The sequence below is a fragment of the Colobus angolensis genome, unplaced genomic scaffold, assembly GCF_000951035.1.
Source record: "Colobus angolensis palliatus isolate OR3802 unplaced genomic scaffold, Cang.pa_1.0 Scaffold3, whole genome shotgun sequence".
Lineage (NCBI taxonomy): Eukaryota > Metazoa > Chordata > Mammalia > Primates > Cercopithecidae > Colobus > Colobus angolensis.
Window position 1 is genome coordinate 23,012,261 of NW_012116265.1, and position 25,251 is coordinate 23,037,511.

Genomic DNA, 25,251 nt, shown 5'->3' on the forward strand with positions numbered 1-25,251 from the left:
TGCTCTTTCACCCAGGCTGGAGTGCAGTGGCATGATATCAGCTCACTGCAACCTCCACCTCCTGGGTTCAATCTATTCTCCTGTCTCAGCCTCCTGAGTAGCTGGGATTACAGGCATGTGCCATCACATCTGGCTAATTTTTATATTTTTAGTAGAGACGGGGTTTCACCATGTTGGCCAGCTGGTCTCGAACTCCTGATCTCAGGTGATCCGCTCACCTTGGCCTCTCAAAGTGCTGGGATTACAGGTGTGAGTCACCACACCTGGCCTGTTATTCATATTTCTATATAGTCTTTCCCCATGCCATTTAGAGTCTCACAACACTGGACAGGTAGTCCAAATGGACAGTGCACAACCCATCCCTCTTGTGCTGAACTAAGAACTAAAAATGCATTTCGAAGTAGAGATGGTTGTGGACCAGGTTAGGCCAGGAAGGCCAATGGCTGCAGGATGAAGGCTGCACCAGGTGAGTCTCTGTTTCAAGATGATAGGCTTGCAATGAGTACCCACAAATACAGAATGAAACAACCACAAAACTCCAACCAACTTAGGGGACTAAAAGAAACTCCAGAGCTGCTGCTGTAAGAGAAACAACTTGAACTTGAACGTCAGCACCAGCGTCCAAAAGTGCACTGCTAGTCAGAACTTTTCATTTAATGCCTGGTCAAGCAGACATTTGTATTTTGCTGGAATTTATAAATGGGCCAGACTCACATGTGAAATTTTTGTGTCTTAGATTCTGTCTTAGTCCATCTACTACAACGAAATATCATAGTTTGGATGGCTTATAAACAACACAAATTTATTTCTCACAGTTCAGAGGCTAGGAAGTCCAAGATCAAGGTGCAGGCACATTTGATATCTGGGGAGTGTCCACTTTCTATTCATAGATGACTGTCCTCTCGCTGTATCCTTGCTTGGCAGAAAGGGTGAGAAGGCTCTGAGGTCTCTTTTATGAAGGCACTAATCCCATTTACGAGGGCTTTGCCTCAGGACTTCTTCACCTGCCAGAGCCCCACCTCCTGATGCCCTCACCTTGGGGGTTAGAATTTCAACATATAATTTGGGATGACGCAAATATTCAGACTAGCAAATTTCAATTGGGTTGGATGGGAGAGGTAACATTTTGGTACGGGAACTTTGGGGTGTCGCTTTTCTGGCTGGAAAACTCTGTGGCAAGTGGTGCCTCTGTGTGAGGTGTGCTCGGGTCTGCTGGGCTCATTCCGCCCATTCAGCCTGGCAGGCTATGCTCGGCTCATGCTACCAGCCTGGATCCTACACCTCGAAGGGAGATTGCGAGTCAGGTGTGGAGCAGTGAGGGGTGTGTGAGGAAGTGTGGGGTCCAGCCACTGTGCACAGTCAGATACACTGACTGCTGCCATGGGGCGGGCAGCTCCAGGTGCTGGCACAGGCGTTGGCTCTCTGCAAGGCTGCGGCTGGGCCAGCTGCACCACAAGCAGCTTCCATGGCTGGCACCAGGGAACACCGGTGGTGCCCAGAAGCTTGGAGACTCCAGGAACCACAGAGCCCCAAAGGGGGAGTCACAGCCCTGACTTGGAGAGCTCCCAGGTCTAGGCTCCCCAAAGAGCGGCAGCTCCTCTCTCCTCTCCTTCTCACTTCTCTCCTCCTTGTCACTCACAACATGGAGAGCAAGGGGCGTGTTTCAGCCCTGTCTGTATTACAGCTCTTTTAGCCCCGCCATTTGGCAGGTCCCAGATTCTCATCCTGTGTCCAGGAAGAATGAGGTACATGAGACAATTGGAGGGTGAGCAAGACAAAGAGGAGCTTTACTGAACAATAGAACAGCTCACAGTAGACCTGGAGTGGGCAGCTCCTTTCCATAGCCAGGGTGTCCCAATGAGTGTTCAGCTCTCAGCAGAGAGGGTAAGAGGAGAGCTCCTCTCTTCTGGGCAGGTCGTCCCAAGGAGTGTTCAGCATTCCCTAGAGAAGGTAGCTCCTCTCTGCAGCTGGTTGACCCATCGTCTCTTCAGCTCTCAGCAGAAAGGGTAGCTCCTCTCTGCAGGCAGGTCTCCTGATAGGTGTCCAGCCGTCAGCAGAGAGGGTAGTTCCTCTTTGCAGCTGGTCGGCCTGTCATCTCCCCATCATCTTTCTGTCTTCTGCTAGAGTCTGGCTGAATCTGAGGCTTGCATGGGCCTTACAGGGGAGGAAGTGTGTGCTGATTGGTCCATGGGCGGCCATGGGCGGGCCCAGGGAAAAGCACCAAAAGCTCCCCCTGCAGTCTGCGGGAACTGGTGACAGAGTCCCCAGGCTTCAGGCCCTCCCCAGTTTGAAGGTGGGGCTTCACTCACTAGGGATGAGACCCCTTCTGCCCAGGAGTCCGTCTGCCTTCTACCACTATTCATGGCGCCCAAGCTGTTCTGCCAGGGGGCGCCTGCAGGCCAGTGCCGGACTGTCCTCAGCCCTCCTCAGCCTCCCTCCAGTGCTTGGTGGTACCCAAAGTCCGGAGGGGGCCAAGGTGCCAAGGGGCTGGCGTGTCAGGCATGTCAGCACTGCCCCCAGTGTGTACACACTCATCTGGGCTGTGACAGCCCAGGGCTTGGCTTCGACTTTGCTCTGAGATCAGAGCGGGCACCAACAGTGGGAAGAAGGCAGACAGCGCAAGCAAGCATTTCTGAGGGGGGGGGTGAGATGGGGGTGGCAGGGGGCCTTCCTGGGCCCCCAAGAGTGCACAGATGCCTGGGTCTGCAACCACGGCAGGGTGCCTGCAGGCTGCACCCGGGGAGCTTCTACCCCATCAACTCGGAAGGGGTGGGGCTCCTGCTTGTCCCCGGCTCCCACTGGGTCTGTGGAGTGTGCAGTCCCAGCCACACCTCCTTGCAGCCTGGGCCGGGGCCTCCAGGTCCTCACTGGGCCACTCTCTGCCTGCTCCTCCATGCCCAACCGCACCACTCCCCCACCAGTGGGCAGCTCAGCCTGCTCCATCATAGTGGCCCCCAGGGCGGTGGGCTCCCAGGGGCAGGCTCTGAGGACTGTCCACTTCCTCCTTGTACCCTCGTTGCAGTGGCTGCGAGCGAGAGCAGCGACACGGGGCCAGGGTCCGGAGCGGTAGAGGCTCTGGGACTGGAAGTGGGTCTCACCTAGCCACGCCAGGGTGGGCACTATGCAGTTGGCTGCCTCAGGGACGTGGGGCACAGGGGTCTCACTGCTGCCACTGCCGTTCCTGCCGCCACTGCCTGCATCCCTGCTGCCACGGCCGACGTGATGGCAGCAGATGCTCCAGATGGCCCACTACTGCCATCAATTTAACATTTTTAAGAGAACAACGTATTTTCAATCACCTAAAAAAAAATGAGTCAATAGTCTGGGTATGGTGGGTAATGCCTGTAATCCTAGCACTTTAGGAGGCCAAGGTGGGAGAATCCTTGAGTTCAGAAGTTTGAGACCAGCCTGGGCAACATAGTGCTATCCTGTCTTTACAAAAAAAAAATCAAAAAATTAGCTGGATGTAGTGGTACACCTGTAGTTCCAGCTACTTGGAGGCTGAGGCAGGAGAATGGTTTGAGCCCAGGAGGTCCAAGCTGCAGTGAGCCATCATCGAACCACTGCCCTCCAGCCTGGGTGACAGAGCGAGACCCTGTCTCAAAATAAATAAATAAATAGGCCATTTACAAAGGATTTTAATAAATTTGTTAGTTGAAACAAGTCTGTTATGTCCTGAATTGGGCAACACAAGCTAACCAGCACTTGTACTTGGAGTGACAGAAGTTTCTTTCTTTCTCAAATACAAATATTCATTCGTTGCTTTTTCATGGCCAGTGGTAAGAGCCTGGACCACAGAATAATGTAAATCAGCATCAGAGCTCTGGCTCTGTTCCCTGCAAGGCACAGGGTCTAGAGTAAGTTACATGTGCTCTCCAAGTATCCATTTCCTCATCTATGAAATGGGAATAATAATTCTCCCTATCTAATATGAGATTTGGCCCCACCCAAATCTCATCTTGAGTTGTAGCTCCCATAATTCCCACATCCTGGGAGGGACCCAGTGGGAGGTAATTGAATCATGGGTTCGGGTCTTTCCCGTTCTTGTGACAGTGAATAAGTCTCATGAGATCTGATGGTTTTATAAAGGGGAGTTCTCCTACACAAGATCTTTTGCCTACCGCCATGCTCTTCCTTTGTCTTCCACCACGATTTTGAGGCCTCCCCAGCCATGTGGAACTGCGAGCTAGTTAAACCTCTCTCCTTTATAAATTACCCAGTAATATGTCTTTATTAGCAGCATGAGAACAGACAAATACACCACCTCACATGCTTGCTATGAGAATTAAATGAGCTAAACCATGCAAATAACTCAGCCTAATAGCTGGCACATAATAAATACTCAATAAATGCAAGCAGTTATGATAATAACTATTCCACAATTTAGGTTTCTTACTACCTTTCTTTAGCATTGTCTTTAAATGGTCTGACTAAAGTGTTTAATCACAAACTTTACATGGAACGTGGAGATAGTACTTTGCTGTTTTGAGAAATTGACATTTTTTTAACCAATGAATTTTCTGAATAGTGTTCTGTGGGTATTAAGAATGATAGGATGAGGCCAGGCGTGGTGGCTTACACTTGTAATCCCAGCACTTTGGGAGGCTGAGGCAGGAGGATGATTTGAGCCCAGGAGTTCAAGACCAGCCTGGGCAACACAGCGAGACCCTGTGTCAAAAAAAAAAAAAAAAAGAATGATAAGGATGAAAGTTGTCACCAAAGGTTTGTGTAGGAGATGATGAAACTGGACTCAAAGGTGAGAGGGGTTGATATAACTTACAATTACTTACCTGAGAAATCAACTCTTCTTCCAAATTAAGTTGTTTTCCTACCCTCAGCAAAACATGCTTCAGTTTATTCTCTGGCTTCAGAAAACTTCTATAAATCAAATACCTACTAAATCATCTATGCCCTTGAACCGAATCTAGGAAACTCTGAGAGATGATATTTATGCACTATATTATGGCAAGAATGGGCTAAAAAATGTAATTCTCCTTGGACAGCTTTGAAGAATAGGGTATCCTTTGTTTATGTATTCTGAGGTGATGTCATTGTCTTGCTGGTCACTGGGAGGGTGCCAGGAGTTGCCATAGGGCTGGCCTGGAGTAGTGATGGATTGCACCTCTCACCTGGACCCTTCATGAACAATAGCCCCTTTGTCAGGCTGTGGACCCAGGCCTTTCTGCTTGTGAAAGGAGGTGCAGTCACGTGACCTGCATGAGGCCTGAAATTCTCACATCAGCCTTCCTACAAAAGGGCTGTAACCACAAAAGCCAAAAGCTATAGCTGGGGCCAGCCTCTGGCAAGGCACTGGGAATGCAAAGGTGATGACCCAGACAGGCATGGCCGCTAGCTTCCTGAAGCTTACATTCTAATGGGAAAGACAGCATGTAAACAACTGGCAAACAGGAATTAATTACAGTTGAAATGAGCGCCATGAAGCACAGAGCAGTGTTGGATTTTAGAATAGGATCTAATGGGGAGGGAGAGGAAGAATTAGGCATGACATTGAAAACACATTTTGAAAAATATCAAAACAAGCACAGAAACATGACGTAGAACACCAACTGTGTTTCAGTTTTAAAGATAAAGCTGAAGACAGCAGAGAAACATCACATTTGCCTAGGGTGGGACTGACAGGGCCTCGTCCTCCTCTTAGATCCCTTGACATGCATCATTAGTGGTTGTCTTGCTATCAGATTAGTTTGTCACTTACAAAAAGGTTTTACCTTTATGAAAACTACAGTGAGCAGAGAATGATGGTGTTGATACACGAATGCTGCTAATTAATCTCATGCTCCCTAAGATTGCACTTTTGTATCCTAGCTTCACTATAAAATTTGATGCTTTATTATACTGAACACATTTTTTCAAACCTCCCGAATGTAAGTTACACAATGCTACAGTTTGAATGTGTCTCCCAGAATTCATGTTTTGGAAACTGAAACATTTCCAAATGACAGTATTGGAGGTAGGGGCTAATGGGAAGTGTTTAGGTCATAAGGAATCCATCCTCATGAACAGATGCATGCTTTTAAGAAAGGGCTGGTGGGAGTGGGTTCACTCTCTTGCGCTCTTGCCCTTCCACTTCTGCCATACAATGGCAAGCAAGAAGGCCCTCACCAGCTGCCAGTGCCTTGATCCTGGACTTCTCAGCCTCCAGAACTGTGAGCCAATAAATTTCTGTTTATTATAAATCACCCAATCTCAGGAATTCTGTTATAGCAGCACAAAATGCGTTAAGACAGTGGCATTGCAAACCAGTTGGAGACAGAATAAAATATCCAATGCATAGCAATGGATTGATATGCTCCTTGTTTGGGGACAGAGAAAAGTTAGATTGTCCCACTCCACCTCATACCTTACTTAACAATTAATTCCTTATGACCAAAGAGCTGAACATAAAGCAAAACTAACAACTTTAAAATATATTTAGCAGAATTTGAAAAAAATATCCTGAGATGGGGAAAATCCCCTAAAGCAAGACTTAAATCCAGAAAACTTAAACAAAATAACTGACAGTTTGTTTACATAAAATGGCAAATTTTGCATCTAAAAAGATACCATGAACAAAATAAAAACAAACTGGGTGTGGTGCAATGGCTTACACCTATAATCCCAGCACTTTGGGAGGCTGCAGTGGACGGATTACCTGAGGTCAGGAGTTCAAGACCAGCCTGACCAACATGGAGAAACCCCATCTCTACTAAAAATACAAAGATTAACCAGGCATGGTGGTAGGCATCTGTAATCCCAGCTACTCGGGAGGTTGAAGCAAAAGAATCATTTGAATCTGGGAGGTGGAGGTTGCAGTGAGCTGAGTTCGTGCCACTGCACTACACCCTGGGCAACAGAGTGAGACTCTGTCTCAAAAAACAAACAAACAAACAAAAATCCAAAAGGGCTAGACTGAAAGCAAACCCTTTTGAGTATACCTCACAAGCAGGTATTACCTGCTTGTGAAGATTATCTCCCCAGGTAATCTTTTCAGTAGAACTCCTTATCTTCAACACTCAGACCTCATAAAATGTACATATCTCTCCAATACAATATTTTTTGAACCAATGTTTATATAGAACATTTTATTTGCACATTCCCCAAACTCAAGATAACATTTTTAAACAAAGTAGGATGTGTGGGAGGGAAAGGGGAAGAATTTTCCAGTTACTTTCCAATTATAATTGGAAGAATGTCAGAATCACATGCAGATGTTTTGAAAAGTGCCAAGTGTCAACAAAGGGATGTGAGTAGGATGTTGATGGCTACACACAAGCAAATGTCTGTTAAAAGTCACATGAACTGTTTGGTGATCAGGAAACAATGTTTTGTGAGGTGGGGTGGCTCACGCCTCTAATCCCAGCACTTAGGGAGGTCAAGGCAGGAGGACTGCTTGAGGTCAGAAGTTTGAGACCAGCCTGGTCAATACAGCAAGATTCTGTCTTTCTACCAAAAATTAGAAACTTACCCGGGTGTGGTGGCACTCACCTGTAGTCTGAGCTACTCAGCAGGCTGAGGTGGGAGGATTGCTTGAGCTCAGGATTTACAGGCTGCAGTGAACTATGATCATGCCACTGTACTCCAGCCTGGGCATCAGAGTGAGATCCTTTCTCTAAAAAGATTTAAAGGAAGCAATGTTGTATGCATCTTATGTACTAAATAATTTGTTAAATGCATTGACATATTCCGGTGTTTTAGGAAATTGATTGGCAGTGTTACATTGATAGAAAATGGAATCCTCGTTAGTATTTTCATTCAATTTCTGGTGTTTAGGGATGGGTTTCTGATGTAATGGAGACACATTTGTATTCACAAATGGTAATACAGATAGATCAGTATTGAAAAAATACATAAAATGGTTTGTTCAAATCTAAAAGAAAAAGATGAAAGAGAGAAAGATTTAAAATCACTAGGAAATGGGTAAAGAAATGAAACAGACAATTCACAAGACAAAAAAATATGAAATTGTGAAATTAGCTAATAAATATGAACAGTACTCAACCTCAGTGTAAGCAAAAAATACATTAAGTATATTCACTTGATCTTAGACAAAAGGCCCAGAAGCGATATATTAAGTATATTCAAACAATGAATTACCCTTTTAAAATTCATCACACTTACAGAAGAGAAAAAGTTTGATAATATTGAGTTATTGAAGATTTGGGAAATCAGGCACTTTTACGTTTCTAGTGGCTGTGAACATTGATGAAGGCATTTTTCAAGGCAAATTCCTAGTATCTATTAAAAACTGCAATGCATACATACTTTAACAACTTATTTCTAGAAACCTATCATTCTGAAATACATATATTCACAAAGATATGTGCATCTATATGAATACATACTGGAGCATTATTTGTAATATCAAAACATGTTGAAAAAATCCAAAATGTACACCAAGAATTTAAATATATTATGGTATGAAACAGCATGCTATTGTTAGAGAGGGTCGGGTAGACTTATACATACTGAGATGAAAGGTCTCCAAAGCATATTAAGTGAACAGAGCAAGTTGCAGAAAAATACATACAAAATTAGATATTTATGTGTATGTCTGTAGAGATATGTCAGCAAATACATAGGAAAGGAGACTGAAAGGATGCACACTGAACGGTCTAGAACAGTTGCTTCTGGGAGAGAAGTAGTTGTTGGAGGAGGTGCTGGACAATGGTATTCTCTATTACCAAACATTCCAGTTTCTTGCCTTGCAGTGCGCCTCTCTGCAGGAGGATATTTTCCCACACTGTTGACCTCAGGAATGACCATATTACTTGCTTTGGCCAATAACTGATATTGGTCATTTTTGTGCAAAGTTTTAGAAGTCAGGGCACCATTTGCCTTGTCTTTTTCCTTCTGCCACGAGATTGGTGATATTCCAGATAGAGGTTAGGTTCTTCCATCAGTTTTCGTTCTGGAGTCAAGATGATAAAAAGCAGAGCTGTAGTGGACTCATGAAAACCATGCATGGCTGAGTGCAGTGGCTCAGGCCTGTAATCCCAGCACTGTGGGAGGCCAAGGTGGGCGGATCACTGAAGTCAGGAGTTTGAGAGCAGTCTGGCCAACATGGTGAAACCCTGTCTCTACTAAAACTATAAAAATTAGCTGGGTATGGTGGCACGTGCCTGTAACCCCAGCTACTTGTAAGGTTGATGTGGGAGGATCACTTGAACCCAGGAGGCAGAGGTTGCAGTGAGCTGAGATTGTGCCACTGCACTCCAGCCTGAGCAACAGAACAAGACTCCATTTCAAATAAAAAATTAATCAAGGCTGAGTGCAGTGGCTAATGCCTGTAATCCTAGCACTTTGGGAGGCAGATGTAGGTAGGTCACCTGAGGTCAGGAGTTTGAGACCAGCTTAGCCAACATGGTGAACCCTGTCTCTACTAAAATACAAAAATTAGCTGGGTGTGGTGGTGCGCACCTGTAATCCCAGATACTCGGGAGGCTGAGGCAGGAGAATCGCTTGAACCCAGGAGGCAGAATTTGCAGTGAGCCAAGATCACTCCACCGTACTCCATCTTGGCCAAAATAGTCAGACTCCATCTCAAAAAAAATTAAATAAATAATTTTTAAGAAGAAAAATAAAAACAGAAAAAAATGTAGTGTGAACAAGAAGAAAACCTCACACCTGTAATCTCAGCACTTTGGGAGGCTGAGGTAAGAGGATTGCTTAAGGCCAGAAGTTTAAGACCAGCCTGGGCAACATAGGACAAATAAATAAATAAATGAATAAAGCCACTGAGGTTTGGGGACATTTGTTACTGTAGTATAACATGGCCTACTGTGACTGGTACCAATAAAGGAAAACTTCCACAGGTTTTCTTCCGTATTTTTTTTATTGTATGGACATTTTTGAATACACATATACTTATGTATTACTTATAAACTAATTTTTAAAAATTGACATCTCAGGCCGGGCACAGTGGCTCATGCCTGTAATCCCAGCACTTTGGGAGGCCAAGGTGGGTGGATCACGAGGTCAGGAGTTCAAGACCAGCCTTACCAACATGGTGAAACCCCCCTCTATTAAAAATACAAAAACTAGCTGGGCATGGTGGGACACGCCTATAATCTCAGCTACTCAGGAGGCTGAGGCAGAACTGCCTGAACCCAGGAGGCAGAGGTTGCAGTGAGCTGAGATTGTGCCACTGCACTCCAGTCTGGACGACAGAGCTAGATTCTGTCTCAAAAAAAAAAAAAGAAGAAGAAATGACATCTCAGCAAAATTGCAAATGACCTTCAGGATTGTTGACAATTAGAAACTGCAAAAGCAAAATCCTGGCGTTCCAAGGGCAAATTTGAAGTGCCTGACTGAAACATGACTGCACACCAACACACTATGTAGACCTGTGAGGAGGTAAGAGGTGTGTTGTCAAGCCAGGGACCAAGAAATATAGTGGTTAACTAGACAGGTGAGAATTCTTCTTGTGTATATTAGAGGAAGGACATTTGGGCAGTCAGCGTTCCACCTTCTAACCACAGTGCTGAAGCGCATCTCAGTAAATGGTGGGATCATAGTGTTTGCTTTTGTAGACATTATGAGATGTTGTTCTTCAGTAGTAGCGGTTAAGTTGCAATGATTGCTGAGTCACCGTTGTCTGAATGTGCCCACCTTTTCAAATGCGTCCGCCTCTTCAAATGTGTCCTCAACACAAAGAATTTGAGAACCCCTGGCTTAGGAAGTAGGGCAGGTAATTATGCATAGACTCTTCTTTCCTGGTGGCTGCTGCCCCTCGCCCAAATCTAAATGATCAGCACTTACTCCTTGATGGAGCACCTGTTCCGTGGGGGCCAGACCTATGCAAACCTACCCCCAAAAGTCCAAGGAAGCTGAGAGGCCGAAGAAAGAGGCTGACATATCCAGTTCCTCAGAAATATGTACTTAATAGGAACTTACAAACAGAAGCCATGTCTGTGTCTCAGGCAGCGGTGAAGCAAGATGGTGGATCCTGCGCCATTATTCTCATGCCGAGGGCTTATATGCTATTGGGAAAGGGTATATGTGATTCAGAATGGATGTGTAGAACAATTGAAGTCCTATAACATTAAGGTTGTTTTGACCTCAGGGCAGGATTTACAGTAAGTACCTACTCTCACGCAAGGAACATCAAATAAACTGGAAATCTTAGAGGACTTCCTAGAAAAAGGGTTAATCAGAAGTTAAAGTGATGGATTAGCATCCAAGATGGAGTTGCTTTGGCCTCCACAGCACCTCCTCTTTGTCAGGCACTGGAATTGCCATTAGCAATACAGACGTAATTCTTGCTCTCAAATGCATAGCCTAGTAGAGGAGACAGATCAGTAATACATACATAAAGGCACAGATAACAGTAATAGCAGTAGTAACCCTTTCAGAAAGGGGTAGTAGTTTTCAAGCATTTATAGTTTACACATACACCTATACACACAAACCAACCCAGCAAGCCCAGTATAATTTCCTTACTTTTATAGATTAGGACATTCCTTAGGTTCTGACAAACCATAGGTGGAGGCTCAGTGTCAAGTTCTTCTCATCTATACTAACTGACTTCCTGTGCAAAAGGATGAGTAAATAATAGCATCAGAGTGAAACAAAAGGCTGTGAGGCGCAGAAGAGAAAAGCCTTGAAGCAAAACTTTAACCTTCAGAGCAGGATGCAACAATTCAGCTTTTTGTTTACTTTGTTCCAGTGGTTAAAGCAGACCCCGGAGAGTGGAGCGGCCTGGAAATCTGACTTTGGTTAGCTATGGTTAGAATTCCTTCTATTTCTGCCTGCATGCCCGCCCCCTTCTAGTACTGGAAGTAAACATCTTACTTGCTGGAGGGATGGGGTTAGGGAGAAGGGAAGTCCTCACAATAGGTCTGCTGTTGTGCAAAGAATTCTACAAGATGCAGATTTAGACCAAGGCAGCAGTGGGGGAAGGGGTGGTGTCAAGGTCCAACCCATCAAGTCCCTTCTGTGGCTGAGGCTCAGAATTGATCACATGTATTTGTCATCAGCTGAGTGATCTGTTTAACATTTTTCTTGGTTAGGCTCTCCGCACAGAGAAATATCCTGGGAGATCAAGTTCAGTCAGGTCTGTTCCCTGTTACTTAAGGGAGTTTAACCTGAACAAGGGTTTAGCAGGGCTCCCAGTCCCAAGATTATTTTCATATGGGCTCATTTTCCCACTTAGCAGGGTGAGTGAGAACAGTGAGTGAAGGTTTCACCAAAATAAACCAAAAATCCAAGCAAGAGGCCTTGGTGGTGGTCTCCTGTTCTGGGCTCTGCTTTGGGGCTGAGGTCTCAGCCTTTGCACCACAGGATCCACAGGACCCCATGGACACTCAACAGAGCCAGTGGCTTGTTAGCCAGGAAAGATAAATTCTAGACAACCTACTGAGAGGTGGCAATGTGCTAGCAGCCCTCGCTCTTGGCGCCTCCTTGGCCTTGGCATCCACTCTGGCAGCGCTTGAGGAGCCCTTCAGCCTGCCACTGCACTGTGGGAGCCCTTCTCTGGGTTGGCAGAGGCCGGAGCCGCCTCCCTCTGCTTGCAGGGAGGTGTGGAGGCAGAGGCGCTGGTGGGAACCAGGGCTGCGCGTGGTGCTCGCGGGCCAGCGCGAGTTCCAGCGGGCGCAGGCTCCGCAGGCCCTGCACTAGGAGCGGCCAGGAGGGGCTGCTGGCCCAGGGCAGTAAGGGGCTTAGCACCTGGACCACCAGCTGCGGAGGTAGCGCCAGGTCTCCCAGCACTGCCCACGCTGTGCTCAAATTCTCGCCTGGCCTCAGCTGCCTCCCCGAGGGGCAGGGCACAGGACCTGCAGCCTGCCATGCCCAAGCCCCCCTCCCCCATAGGCTCCTGCACGACCCAAGCCTCCCTGATGGGTGCCGCCCCCTGCTCCCTGGCGCCCAGTCCCATCGACCGCCCAAGGGCTGAGGAGTGCAGGCGTGGCTTGGGACTGGCAAGCACCTCTGCCTGCGGCCCGGGTGCTGGGGAGGCCAGCTGGGCTCCTGAGTCTGGTGGGGACTTGGGGAACTTTTATGTCTAGCTAAGGGATGGTAAGTGCACCAATCAGCACTCTGTGTATAGCTCAGGTTTGGAAATACACCAACTGGTACTCTGTATCTAACTAACCTAGTTGGGACTTGGAGAACTTTTCTGTCTAGCACTCTGTGTCTAGCTCAAGGATTGTAAACGCACCAATCAGCATTCTGTGTGTAGCTCAGGGTTTGTAAATACACCAATCAGTACTCTGTGTCTAGCTCAAGGTTCCTAAATACACCAATTGGTACTCTGTATCTAGCTAACCCAGTGGGGACTTCCAGAACTTTTCTGTCTAGCCCTGTATCTAGCTCAATGATTGTAAACACACCAATCAGCACTCTGTCAAAACAGACCAATCAGCTCTCTGTAAAATAGACCAATCAACTCTCTGTAAAATGGACCAATCAGCAGGATGTGGGTGGGGTCAGATAAGGGAATAAAAGCAGGCTGCCCAAGCTGGTCTCTTCCACCTTGTATAAGTTTTGTTCTTTTGCTGTTGTGGTAAATGTTGTTGCTGCTCATTCTTGAGTCCACACTGCTTTTATGGGCTGTAACATTCACTGCGAAGGTCTGCAGCTTCACTCCTGAAGCCAGCGAGACCACGAACCCCCTGGGAAAAACGAACAACTTCAGGTGCGCTGCCTTTAAGAGCTGTAACACTCACTGCGAAGGTCTGCAGCTTCACTCCTGAAGCCATGGAGACCAGGAGCCCACCGGGAAGAAGGAACAAACTCCGGATACACTATCTTTAAGAACTGTAACACTCAGTGTGAGGGTCCACGGCTTCATTCTTGAAGTCAGCAAGACCAAGAACCCACCAATTTCGGACACACCATGGAGCGGTGAGTGGCTCAGCTCTGCATTGTGAATGGAAGTCAGAGGAAAAGAGATTTGTAAGAGTCTTTTAACAAGTGCCCCAGCTGACTAAAATGGTAAGCAAAGACAGAGGTTGAATGCGGTGACTCATGCCTATAATCCCAGCACTTTGGGAGGCCAAGGCAGGATAATCACTTGAGTGATTCTAGGGGTTCTAGGGGTTCGAGACCAAGCTGGGCAACATAGTGAGACCTTGTATCTACAAAAAACAAAATCGTCAGAGGCGGTTTAACCAGAGCAACTCCATCTTGAATAGAGGCTGTGTAAAATAAGGCGGAGACTTACTGGGCTTCATTCCCAGTTAGACATTGTAAATCACAGGACGGGATAGAGGTAGGAACAAGATACAGGTCACAAAAACCTTGCTGATAAAACAGTTTGAAGTAAAGAAACCGGCTAAAACCCACCAAAACCAAGACGGTAATGAGAGTGACCTCTGGTTGTTACTGCTACACTCCCACCAGTGCCATGACAGTGTACAAATGCCATGGTAACATCAGGAACTTACCCTATATGGTGTAAAAAGGAGAGGCGTGAATAATCCATCGATGTTTAGCATATAATCAGGAAATAACCATAAAAACGGGCAGCCCCAGCTCTCGGGGCTTTTCTGCCTATGGTGTAGCCATTCTTTTACTCCCTTAGTAAACTGGCTTTCACTTTCCTCTGTGGATTTGCCTTGAATTCTTTCTTGTACGAGATCCAGGAACCCTCTCTTGGGTTCTGGATTGGGACCCCTTTCCAATAACAAAATTAGCTGGGCATGGTTGTGTGTGCCTGTTGTCCCAGCTACTTGGGAGGCTGAGGTGGAAGAATCGATTGATCCCAGGAGGCTGAGGCTGCAGTGAGCTGAGATTGCACTATTGCACTCCAGCCTGGGTGACACAGTGAAATTTTGTCTCAAAAAAACAAACCAAAAACAGTAAGAGATGGGAAAAAAACGGGTGAAAGAAGCAGTTACCTTGTGCCTGGGAAGCAAACATGGAATGTTTCATGGATTGTGAGAAAACTGTACGAACATTTCAATGGAGCAAGAGGTGGTGAAGGTTTCTTTTTCTTTTTTTTTTTTTTTTGAGATGGAGGCTTGCTCTGTCGCCCAGGCTGGAGTGTAGTGGCATCATCTCGGCTCACTGCAACCTCTACCTCCCAGGTTAAAGTGATTCTCCTGCCTCAGCCTCCCAAGTAGCTGGGACTACAGGGGCCCAACCACCATGCCCGGTTAATTTTTTGTATTTTTACTAGAGACGGGGTTTCACCATGTTGGCCAGGGTGGTCTCGATCTCTTGACCTCATGAGTCACCCGCCTCAGCCTCCCAAAGTGCTGGGATTACAGGCGTGAGCCACCGCACCCGGCCTGTCGGTTTCTTTAGAGCCGTGATTCAATGACATGTAGCGTCAAGTTTATGTGAGTGTCACATTTTCTTTGAATAGTGTTAAAAATGACTCTAAACTTTTGAATCATTAAGGGTCAGAAGAGGCCACTTAACTTTTATCATTATACTCAGCTGCTCTTCTTAGGAAACACTTTGTGCTCTTGTGAAGAGAGCAATTGAAGTTCCAAAGGCCAGTGTGGTATGCCCTGTTTCTAACCTCTTAACCTGTGGGTGTCTTGAGGAAGAAAGTGGCTTAAAAAAAAGTCTTTGTTTCCTGTGTGCCTGGAAGGGCCAGGAGGGGGTGGAGGGCAGGCAATGCCAGGTGGCACTCACTCTCAGGGTTGTGCAAATGAGTTTCTCCTTAAACTTTGTCTGCTCAATGCCTCATTGGCCCCAGCCTAATTCTGGCCCTGGGGTCAAGCACAGTGCAGAGAGGACAATAGGAGCTCCTTGGCCAGGCACAGTGGATCACGCCTGTAATCCCAGCAGTTTGGGAGGCCTTGGCAGGTGGATTGCTTGAGGTCAGGAGTTCATGGCTAACATGGTGAAACCCTGTCTCAAGAAAAAAAAAAAAAGAAGAAAAAGAGAAGAAAAGTAAAGGAACTCCTTTGTTGAATGAGTAAGGGCATAAGTAAATAAAGTGTACAGGGAAGGACACACACAGTGGAAAACTCTAGATACTGAGTGTTTTCACAGCCTTTGTCCAGCCTGTGTTACAAAAGGTTCATGTTGAGGTAGATTAACTGGGCCTCTCCGTATCATGTTAGCTCAGGCTGCTGTAACAGGGTAACATACGGTGGCTCAGACAACAGGCATTTCTCTCTGAAGATTCTGGAGGCTGGGAAGTCCAAGATCAAGATGTTGGCAGATTCAGCTCCTGGGGAAGGCTCTCTTCCTGCTTTACAGATGATTGCCTTTTCACTGTGTTCCTCACATGAGAGAGAGAGAGTAGATGGTCTATATTCCTTTTCTTATAAGACACTAATCTCATCATGGGAGCCCACCCTCATGACCTCATGTAAACCAAATTACTTCACAAAGGGCCCACCTCCAAATACCATCACACTGGGAGTTAGAACTTCAACAAATGAATTGGGGTGAGGCAAGGCACAAACACTCAGCCCATAATGTAGTGCATTAAAATTACACATTTTGGGTCCCTGCTTTGGCACAAAAGTTTGATCACTATAATAGAATTCTAAAGTGGCCCCCAAGATTCCCTCACCCAGTGTGCACAACCTGTGTAATCCCATCCCTTGAGTGGGTGGGCCTGACCTAATCAGGTGAACTCTTTAAAAGAGGGTGTAGAGGTTAGAGATCAAAGAAGAGAGATTGGAGGCATGAGAGGAATTTTTCTTGAAGGAGCCAGTAGCTACATTGTAAGAGGGCTGCAGGATGAGAAAATGGGAGAGGCCTCCAGGAGCTGAGCAGTCCCTGGTAACAGCCAGCAGCAAGTGGGCAGCTCAGTCCTACAACCACAAGCAACCAAATTCTTGATGCCAACCTCATGAGACTCTATGCAGAGAACCCAGCCACACAATACCTGCACTTCTGCCTCACTTTCTTGCTGGCTGTCACTGGCGACTGCTCTAAACTCTTAGGTGATCACAAATTTGTGTTTCATTAAGTGGCTAGGTTTATAGTAATTTGTTACATAGCATATAAAGCTTATCTCCTTTCTACAATGGATTAGTCCACCTCTCCTGGGTCCCCTGTCTTATTAAAACTAGCTCTCATTTGGTTGTTGATTACGTTTTTCCCTCACATTAATATATAACCTCTTCATTTTAATCCATAACCTTCTTCTTTTTTCCCCTACTGTTTCCTTTGGGAATTTACATAGCAATTTTGAATCTACTACACACGTTGTTATTTGAACACTCACAGAAAACTATTATCTTCCCCCTGCCCTCTACAAAGCATCTCCAGGGCACATATTATTGTGAGGCCTTGATTTTCATCCTTGCAACCAGTGTTCAGAGCTTACAGAGCTTATCATGTTTATTATATAACAATAAGACATAAGCCAAAACAACTTGCTGCTGGGCTTTTAAACATAGCAACAGCAGAAATCTTTTCTGGGCTTGAGGAAGAGCCACTTCAAATGTCTACTAATTTCAGCAATTTTCTGGTCTATGGAATGAAAAGTCTAAAACTGGCTCTGAAAGTATTTAAGTACACTCACAGAAAGCCCTCCGCTCCACCATCGGACACCATGACGCAAGGGGGCAGGTGGGGAGGAAAGTGGCACACTCCCTAGTTGTTGGGATTCACAAGCTGCCTTTCAACGGAGTATTGCCTGGGTGGCGAATGCTCTTGGAGGAGGAAAGAGAAAGGCATGAAACGGGGACCCTTCAAAGTTGCCACCATGGTAATGTCACTCAGTGGCACAGGGCTCGTTCCTCCCTTTCCTTCTCTTTTCTAATAGGAGGACCATTAGCAATTGTATTCAAATGAAGAGCTCATTTAGTTGTAAGCACTAAAAACCCAATCTGGTTTAAGCACAGCAGGTTTCTTGGCTGATGTAGTGGATTGAGCCAAGGCTGTGTTGTTTCCCTTGACCTCCCTGTTTGGTTTCATTCTCAGGCACCCACTCCCCACACAATGCCCTTCGCTTTCCCACTCCCAACCCAAATCTCTGGCCTCACCCCATGGAAAAAGGGTGCCTCTTTCCTCCATTCCAGCCATGAATGCTGGGCTGACCATTTGAGCTTTGGTCACATGTCCTCCCCTTAAATCAGTGCAGTGGCCAGGGAGATGGAACCCACTGTTTGGCCAGCACAGGGCATGTGTGTCTACTTCTAGAGCAAGAAGATGAGGTCACGAGGACTGAACGTGGGGGAAGGCTGGGTCCTCAGAGGAAAACCGGGGTGTCGTTACCATTGGAGGGTGGAGTGGCCACTGGGTGAACCACAGATGGCCTCCAGCAGTGGGACCTATCCCAGTACCAGATAGAGCTGGGCAGACTGGAAGCCCAGAGAGGCCATGGGGAGCAGAGGCTTTTCCCCAACTCTGTGCTTCCACTGAGTCACCCAGCATCCTACACGTTCATCTATATGTGTGCACCTCTCACCCAGGTTGTCTGCCTGGAAGTAGAGTCAACATGGAGGTGCATAGCACAGTGTTTCTCTGCCTCAGGCCCTCTAATTTCCTCTCTTGGCCCACAAGGGGTAGGAATTTCTGTGCCCCTGTCCCTGTGTTCCTCTGAGAGTGGACTGCCTCTTCTCCCTTCACAAAAATCTGAGGGCGGTATGAAGACTTCACATGGGGGGCCTGGCCTGCTGTGGGTGGGAGTCTGCCTGCAGTAGGAAGTGGGAAGCTGGAGTAACCTTGGGTCCCAGGCCTTTGGAAGCCCCCATTGTCCCGAAAGCTGTTGCTTCTCTCCATAGGCTCGTTGGATTATTCCGTCTCCGCTCGTGTCCTGTTGGATCTGCCACCCAGCAGGACCTCTCCGTATCTACTTCCTATGGGTTCTCCCCAGAGCATCTTTCGGGGTGCCATCCTGCTTTCTGGATTGAGGCGGTAGGAAGGGCTCTCTCTTGTTTCTAATTGAACACTGGCCTATGCCAGACTGACCAGTTACTCCCTGATCATTCAAAGTATCTCCTCCCCTTGGGCAGATTCCATTTCTGCTTAGCCAGAGAGATTTCCCTATTCCATCAACGAGTTAAACCCTCTTTGATGGGGAAGGCAGAAGATTGTCCCTATGTAGGATACATACTTGGGAACTTGGCTCTTAGCAGTTAGATGTGCTATATGCAAAAGTAAAGTGCCAATTAGTTTTGCTGAATTTTATTAATATTGGGGGTCCATTATAAAACCAACCATTAGGTCTATAACAGCCCAACTTAAAATATATCCTAGTGGGGTTATGTATTTGATTCATGATGCTTAAATCAGTAATTTTTATACTTAACATAGAGAATGTGATTGAATAATACATTTATGTAGCAAAGTTGTACTTATTAAATATTTACTCAGTGTAAGGTACGGAGCCAAGGAATACAAAGATATCTGACACTAATTTCTTCTCCTCCAAAAGTTTATAATCTACTAGATGAGGCAAATGCATAGCACAAAAATAGCTAAATGTGGTTCTGTGTCAGAATCAGTCTGTTTCTTTAGAAAGACAGTTTATTTGAAGTTCACCTAACTTCAAGCTTGAGCAGTTTTTACTGACACTAACTAGGGTTTGACTCAGGTGTCTGGTATTAAAAAGGGCTACTCAGAAGCTCCAAATACCAGGAAAAGTTCTGGATACTGGGGAGGAGCTACAGAGTTTCAGGGATTCTTTTGCTTCAAAAGTAAGTAAGAATGTTTTGACTGCTCTGAAGGAAGCTGTGTGAAACCCAGTGGAAAAAAATTGACTAAATTATTCTTGATCTTTTGGCATTTAACAGTGTAAAATGCAAGTGGAAAGGAAGCAGGAACATCAGATGATTAATGGCACATTAACGATGTGAAGAACGTGTTGGTCCATAGAGTGTGCAGAGAATCCATTAACGGGAATGTATCATGTGAAGTCAGAACAGATGGATGTCATATTGAGTCAGCAATGATGAGGGGACAGGTGTTGAACATTGACAGGGTCTGCTACAGTCACCAGAGAGAAGCTGTCTCAAAGACTTGAGCCCCAAGTCTAAACATCTCTGGAAAGGGCCCTGGTTTGGTCTATCTTTCGTCACAGGTCACCCTTGGACCAATCACCTTGGGCCCAAAATAGCTGATGATTCTGTAGTAGCCATAGGAGCTACTGGGGTGGGAACATGTGGGGAAAGTAACTGTGAGGGGTGTGTACTAACTGGGGAGTTAGTCCTAGAAAAAGAGTGTCCAGTATGCCTGACTTTAGCTGTAGACATTTCTGTAGCTCAGCTTTAATTTTCCAGTATTCAGCATTGAGTTACTGTTGTTGCTTCTACGACTCTGACATGAAGTCCCAGTTCTAAAAAAAAAAAGCCGTGGATGAGACAATAAAATGCCCCGTCTGGATTGTTGCAACAGGGTATTGTTTTTCACCATGTGCCATATGAGTCTTGCCCCAGTAACTCAGTCCTTCTAGAACTGGACTTCTCAGAGACAGGGGTTCGTATGAATCTGTTCTTATACTGCTGATAAAGACATACCCGAGAGTGGTAATTTATAAAGAAAAAGAGGCTTAATGAACTCACAGTTCCACATGGGTGAGGAGGCCTCACAATCATGGTGGAAGGTGAAAGGCACATTTTACACGGCGGCAGGCAAGGGAGAATGAGAGCCAAGCAAAAGGGGAAACTCCTTATAAAACCATCAGATCTCATGAGACTTATTCACTACCATAAGAACAGTATGGGGGAAACCATGCCCATGATTCAGTCGTCTCCCATCGGGTCCCTCCCACAACACATGAGAGCTACAATCCAAGATGAGATTCAGGTGGGGACACAGCCAAAACATCTCAAGGTCCTTACCCTGAACCTGGGCCTATGACCCAGCTCCACTCTTGCTAGTAGACTAACCTAATGCTAACCGCAGAACTTCCCGCTTTCCTGGAATCCCAGCTGCTGTGCTTTTAGCTCCATGTTTGTCTCTTCCTGCTGCAGTTAGCTGAGCCATGATGACTGCCTCACAAAGGCTGCCTGCAAGGCAAGGCTCAGCGTGAAGGCTTTGCATAGACTTGACCCACAGAGCGAAATAGTAAGAGACTGAGAGAGTCAGGTTCCTGGAGGCAGCCAGCACCAAAATTGTCTGGGAGGGCAGGGTGACTCCAAAAGACCATCTGGGGGAGTTCTCACACGTTCCTGACATCTTCATCTCTCCATACTTTTGGCACAGGGAATTTGAGCTGGCTGGAGTGGGTGGACGAGGTGGAATAAAAAAAAAAAAAATGAAGACAGCTTTAGACACCAAAATTACAAAATCTTATTGTGGATTCTATCCTTTCCTGGACATTTGGCTTGTTTAGGAGGATGCTTGAAACCCACACGCACATGCAGATTACACTCAGACCAGCACATTGCCCTCCAGCGCTTTCCAATGCTGGATGTAACCCTTCAGAAACCATCCTGGGGAGGGTCTTTGCCATCTCCTCCCCTCCCCAGAGCACTGTAGGGTAAAGGAGGGCTAAGAGTGAAGCTTGGCAGTAAACTGGCAGTGTGTGCCTCTTCTTACTTAGATCATCGAAACCCCCTCAAAGGATGTGAAAAGTTAGCCCAGCATCTGTGAGGCTTGCTGGACTCCAGAGATGACTTCTAAGACCGAGGCCACAGGCTAGGCAGGAAAGGTTTCTCTGCTCTCTAGGGAGTAAAGAAGTCAAGACGGCACAGTGGCTCACACCTGTAACCTAACACTGGGAGGCTGAGGCAGGCAGATCCCCTGGGCCCAGAATTTTGAGATCAGCCTGGGCAACATAGTGGGATCCCTGTCTCTAAAAAAATACAAAATCCCCTGAGCCCAGGAGTTTGAGATCAGCCTGGCCAACATAGTGGGATGCCCATCTCTACAAAAAATACAAAAATTAGGCCAACGTGGTGGTGCATACCTGTAGTCCCAGCTACTCTGGAGGCTTGAACCAGGGAGGTGGAGGCTGCAGTGAGCTGTGATTTCTCCACTGAGCCACTGCACTCCAGTCTGGGTGACAAAGCAAGACCTTGACTTAAAAAAAAAAAGGAGTGATCAAAACATCTGGTTTTTAAAACCACAGGGAGATGAAGAGACAATGATCTCTAAGGTACACAAGTCCTTGGTTTTTAGAAAGAATCACTAGACTTTTTTTTAAAAGCAAACTCTCTTAGTTAATAACAATATATTGTATATTTGAAAATTGCTAAGAGAGTAGATCTTAAGTGTTCTCACTATAAAAAATAAGTGTGTGAGGTAATGCATATGTTAAATAGCTTGATTTAGCCATTCTACAATGTGTGTGTGTGTATATATATAAACATCATGTTTTATACCATAAATATACACAATCTTTACTTGCCAATTTAAAAAAGAAAAAGCCAACTCTCAAAAGAGAGGAGTGGTAGAGATGGTGCAAATGCTCTGTCCAGTTCTTTGTTCTTTGTTCTTTTTATTCTGAGCATTTTGGTGAGGACAGCATGGCCCAGGAGGAGGATGGGGCCGGAAAGCAGGCTGTGTAGGGGGGATACTGGCTGGGCCCTTTCCTAGCTGTGTGACCTCGGGCAACTTATATAACCTCTTGAGCCATAGTCTCTTTATCTAAAAATGGGCGTAGTAAGAGAATAACTGTTGTGAAAATGAAATGAAAGAATGCATGTCTGCTGGGCACAGTGGCTTGCGCCTGTAATCCAAGCACTTTGGGAGGCCGAGGCTGGTGGATCACCTGAGGTCAGGAGTTCGAGGCCAGCCCGGCCAACATGGTGAAACCCTGTCTCTACCAAAAATACAAAAATTAGCCAGGTGTGGTGGCGTGTACCTGTAGTCCCAGCTACTCAGGAGGCTGAGGCAGGAGAATTGCTTGAATTCTCGAATTCAGTTCTTGAATTGAATTCTTGAATTGCAGCAGCAGTTGCAGTGAGCCAAGATCATGCCATTGCACTCCAGCCTAGGCGACAGAGTGAGACTGTCTTAAAAAAAAAGAATGCATGTCAACTCTTAGCTCATTATTTGGCTCATGGTAGCATCTCAGGAAGACAGATGTTTTGTGAAAGGGCGAGGGTAGAAGGTGGAATAGGATGAAAGCAGGCATCCCCGGAGGGTGTCATGAATGGGCCTCACCCCTTTTAAGCTCCGTGAGCCTCTGGCTTTGTCCTGCCCATCCTGGAATCTCCAGTACCAAGCAGGGGCCTGGTGGAGAGTGGGCTCTAAGGAAATGCTTGTTAGACTGAATAGAGCCTTGGCTGAGCCCTCATGGAGGAGAGATTTGCAGAAAGGGAAGGAAGGCAAGTGAGAGAGGAAAGGACAGAGAGACAGGAGTGAGGCAGCAGGAGGGGACAAAGGCCACACATTGGGACAAAGATTCCCAATGATAAACTCTAACTGTGCCCTGTCTTTAGAGCCCCATAAAATGAAAGGACTTGCAATGGAATTGTTTCAAAAGTGCTTTGGAAGCCAGATGGGAAGCTTATGTAATTGTTTTTACTTGCAAGCTCAAGTGAAAATAATGAGCCCTTTTCTTGCCTGCAGGGGAAGAAGGTTTTGGTTCAGACATCCTCCACCTTTCTCTGTCCACCACGGCTGGGACAGAGCCCTCCCATGTGCTCTGCAGATGCCCTTCGGAAAAGCTGCCTCTTCTATGCGGTGCTTCTGGGCAGCTGGGGAACAGGCATGGGGGCAAGTGCTGGGAGGTAGGGCAGCAGGGGGAGAACTGGATGTTCCACCCTCACAACAAAACACATCCCACATCTCCTCCCAGAGGCAAAGAGACATCAAAAGAAGACCAAATTCTGAGGCTGGGTGTAGGATGGTGGGGTGGGGACTAGGGAGAGACTTTTAAGGCTTTTAACCCTTAAAGAGTAGTTATAGATATGTAGTATATGAAAGCTGTTGGAAAATGGTAAAGTGCTGTACAAATGCAGTCATCATTCGATATCTGAGGGGGATTGATTCCAGGACCCCCTCACCCCAGGACACCAAAATCCAAGGATGCTCAAGTCCGTAATATAAAATGGTGTAGTATTTGCATATAACCTACACACATCCTCCCATATACTTTAAATCATCTCTAGATTACTTTTAAAACCTAATAAAATGTAAGCACTATACAAATGGTCATTACACTGTATTGTTTTTTAAAATTGTGTTATTTTTATTGTTGTTTTTAAATATTTTCAATCTGCAATTGATTGAATCCATGAATGCGGAACCAGCAGGTAGGGAAGACTGACTATATAAAGCTTTGTTAGTTATTAGTGTAGGGAGAAGAAAAAATACCAGAACACGAGGTAGGGCAGGATTCTTCTGCCTGCCTTGCTGCTCACACCTTGATGGGCAGGACCCCTGCGAACCTCTCTGGATCTTCATTTTTCACCTTCAAAACAAGGTTCATCTCCCTGATCCTACTTATGGTCAAAAATGATCCCCAGTTTTTTCCTGCTCCCAAGGCACGTGGCCCAGGTTTTTACTTGACCTGTATTTCACTCTGTCTAGTGCGTGATTTTTCTCAATACTTCAGCTAATTGTTTACACAACTCCCAACTCAACAGATTATAAGCTCCATGAAGGCAGGAACTGATAGGGAACATAGTCAATAATTTTTCATTTTCAGTCATTTACTTGCATATTTATTGAGGTCACTAGACACTGTGATAAACTCCAGAAATATAGCAGTGAGCAACTCAGACAAAATCTCAGCTCTCTGACTTTGCTTTCTGGTGGGGAAGATAGATAGTAATGATAAAACATAACATAAACAAGAAAAGTAAAAGACAGCAGGGCTCCTGTGTTGCACACCTGCAGGGGGCACTATTTGCATGAATGTAATATTAATGGCTCTCTCTAGTGTTGTGCAAAGGCAATGGCTCTGGGGATGCTATATCCCTAGGGTCTGGCCCAGTGCTTGATATGCAGTAAACATTCTGTAAATATTTATTCAAGAATAAGTGAATGAATAAATGAGTAGTCTTAGTGTGGTAAAGTCTTTTAATATCCAACCATATCCATGTTTCTCTCTTTTAGCATACATCTGTTGGCTCCTTGAAGTTAGTAAAGCCATGTGACTGATTCTGCCCAGTGAGAGGTAAGCAGAAGTGTTGGAATTTACTTCTGGGTGGGTACCTGACCACCTCCAGATGTTTCTTCCCCTGCTGCAATGACTAGGGCAGGTGCAAGATAGTGGATTCTCCGTCGCCCTGAGCCCCTGAGTGATTTTGTGGAGCAGAGCAGACCCTCATTGGATATGAAGCATTTGCAAGATGAGCCTTTGCTATGTTAAGGCCCCAAGACTGTGGTGGTGTTTGTTACCAGGCATAGTCCAACCCATTCTGACTGATGGTCTCACTCTCATGTAAACGGTTTGAGGGTGGGGCCATGGGATTCAGCTTAGGGGCAATCTGTAAGTGTTCAAAA

At 46.0% G+C, this 25,251-nt stretch overlaps 1 protein-coding gene across 1 annotated transcript in view; it reads left to right on the plus strand.

Moving 5' to 3' along the window:
• Window positions 1–17,703, plus strand: part of LOC105517328 — a 25,949-nt gene extending 8,246 nt beyond the window's left edge. Inside the window, 2 exon segments of the mRNA XM_011949817.1 lie at window positions 17,090–17,407; window positions 17,410–17,703. Coding sequence (XP_011805207.1) covers window positions 17,090–17,407; window positions 17,410–17,703 — 612 coding nt within the window.
• Window positions 17,704–25,251: the final 7,548 nt, after the last annotated feature.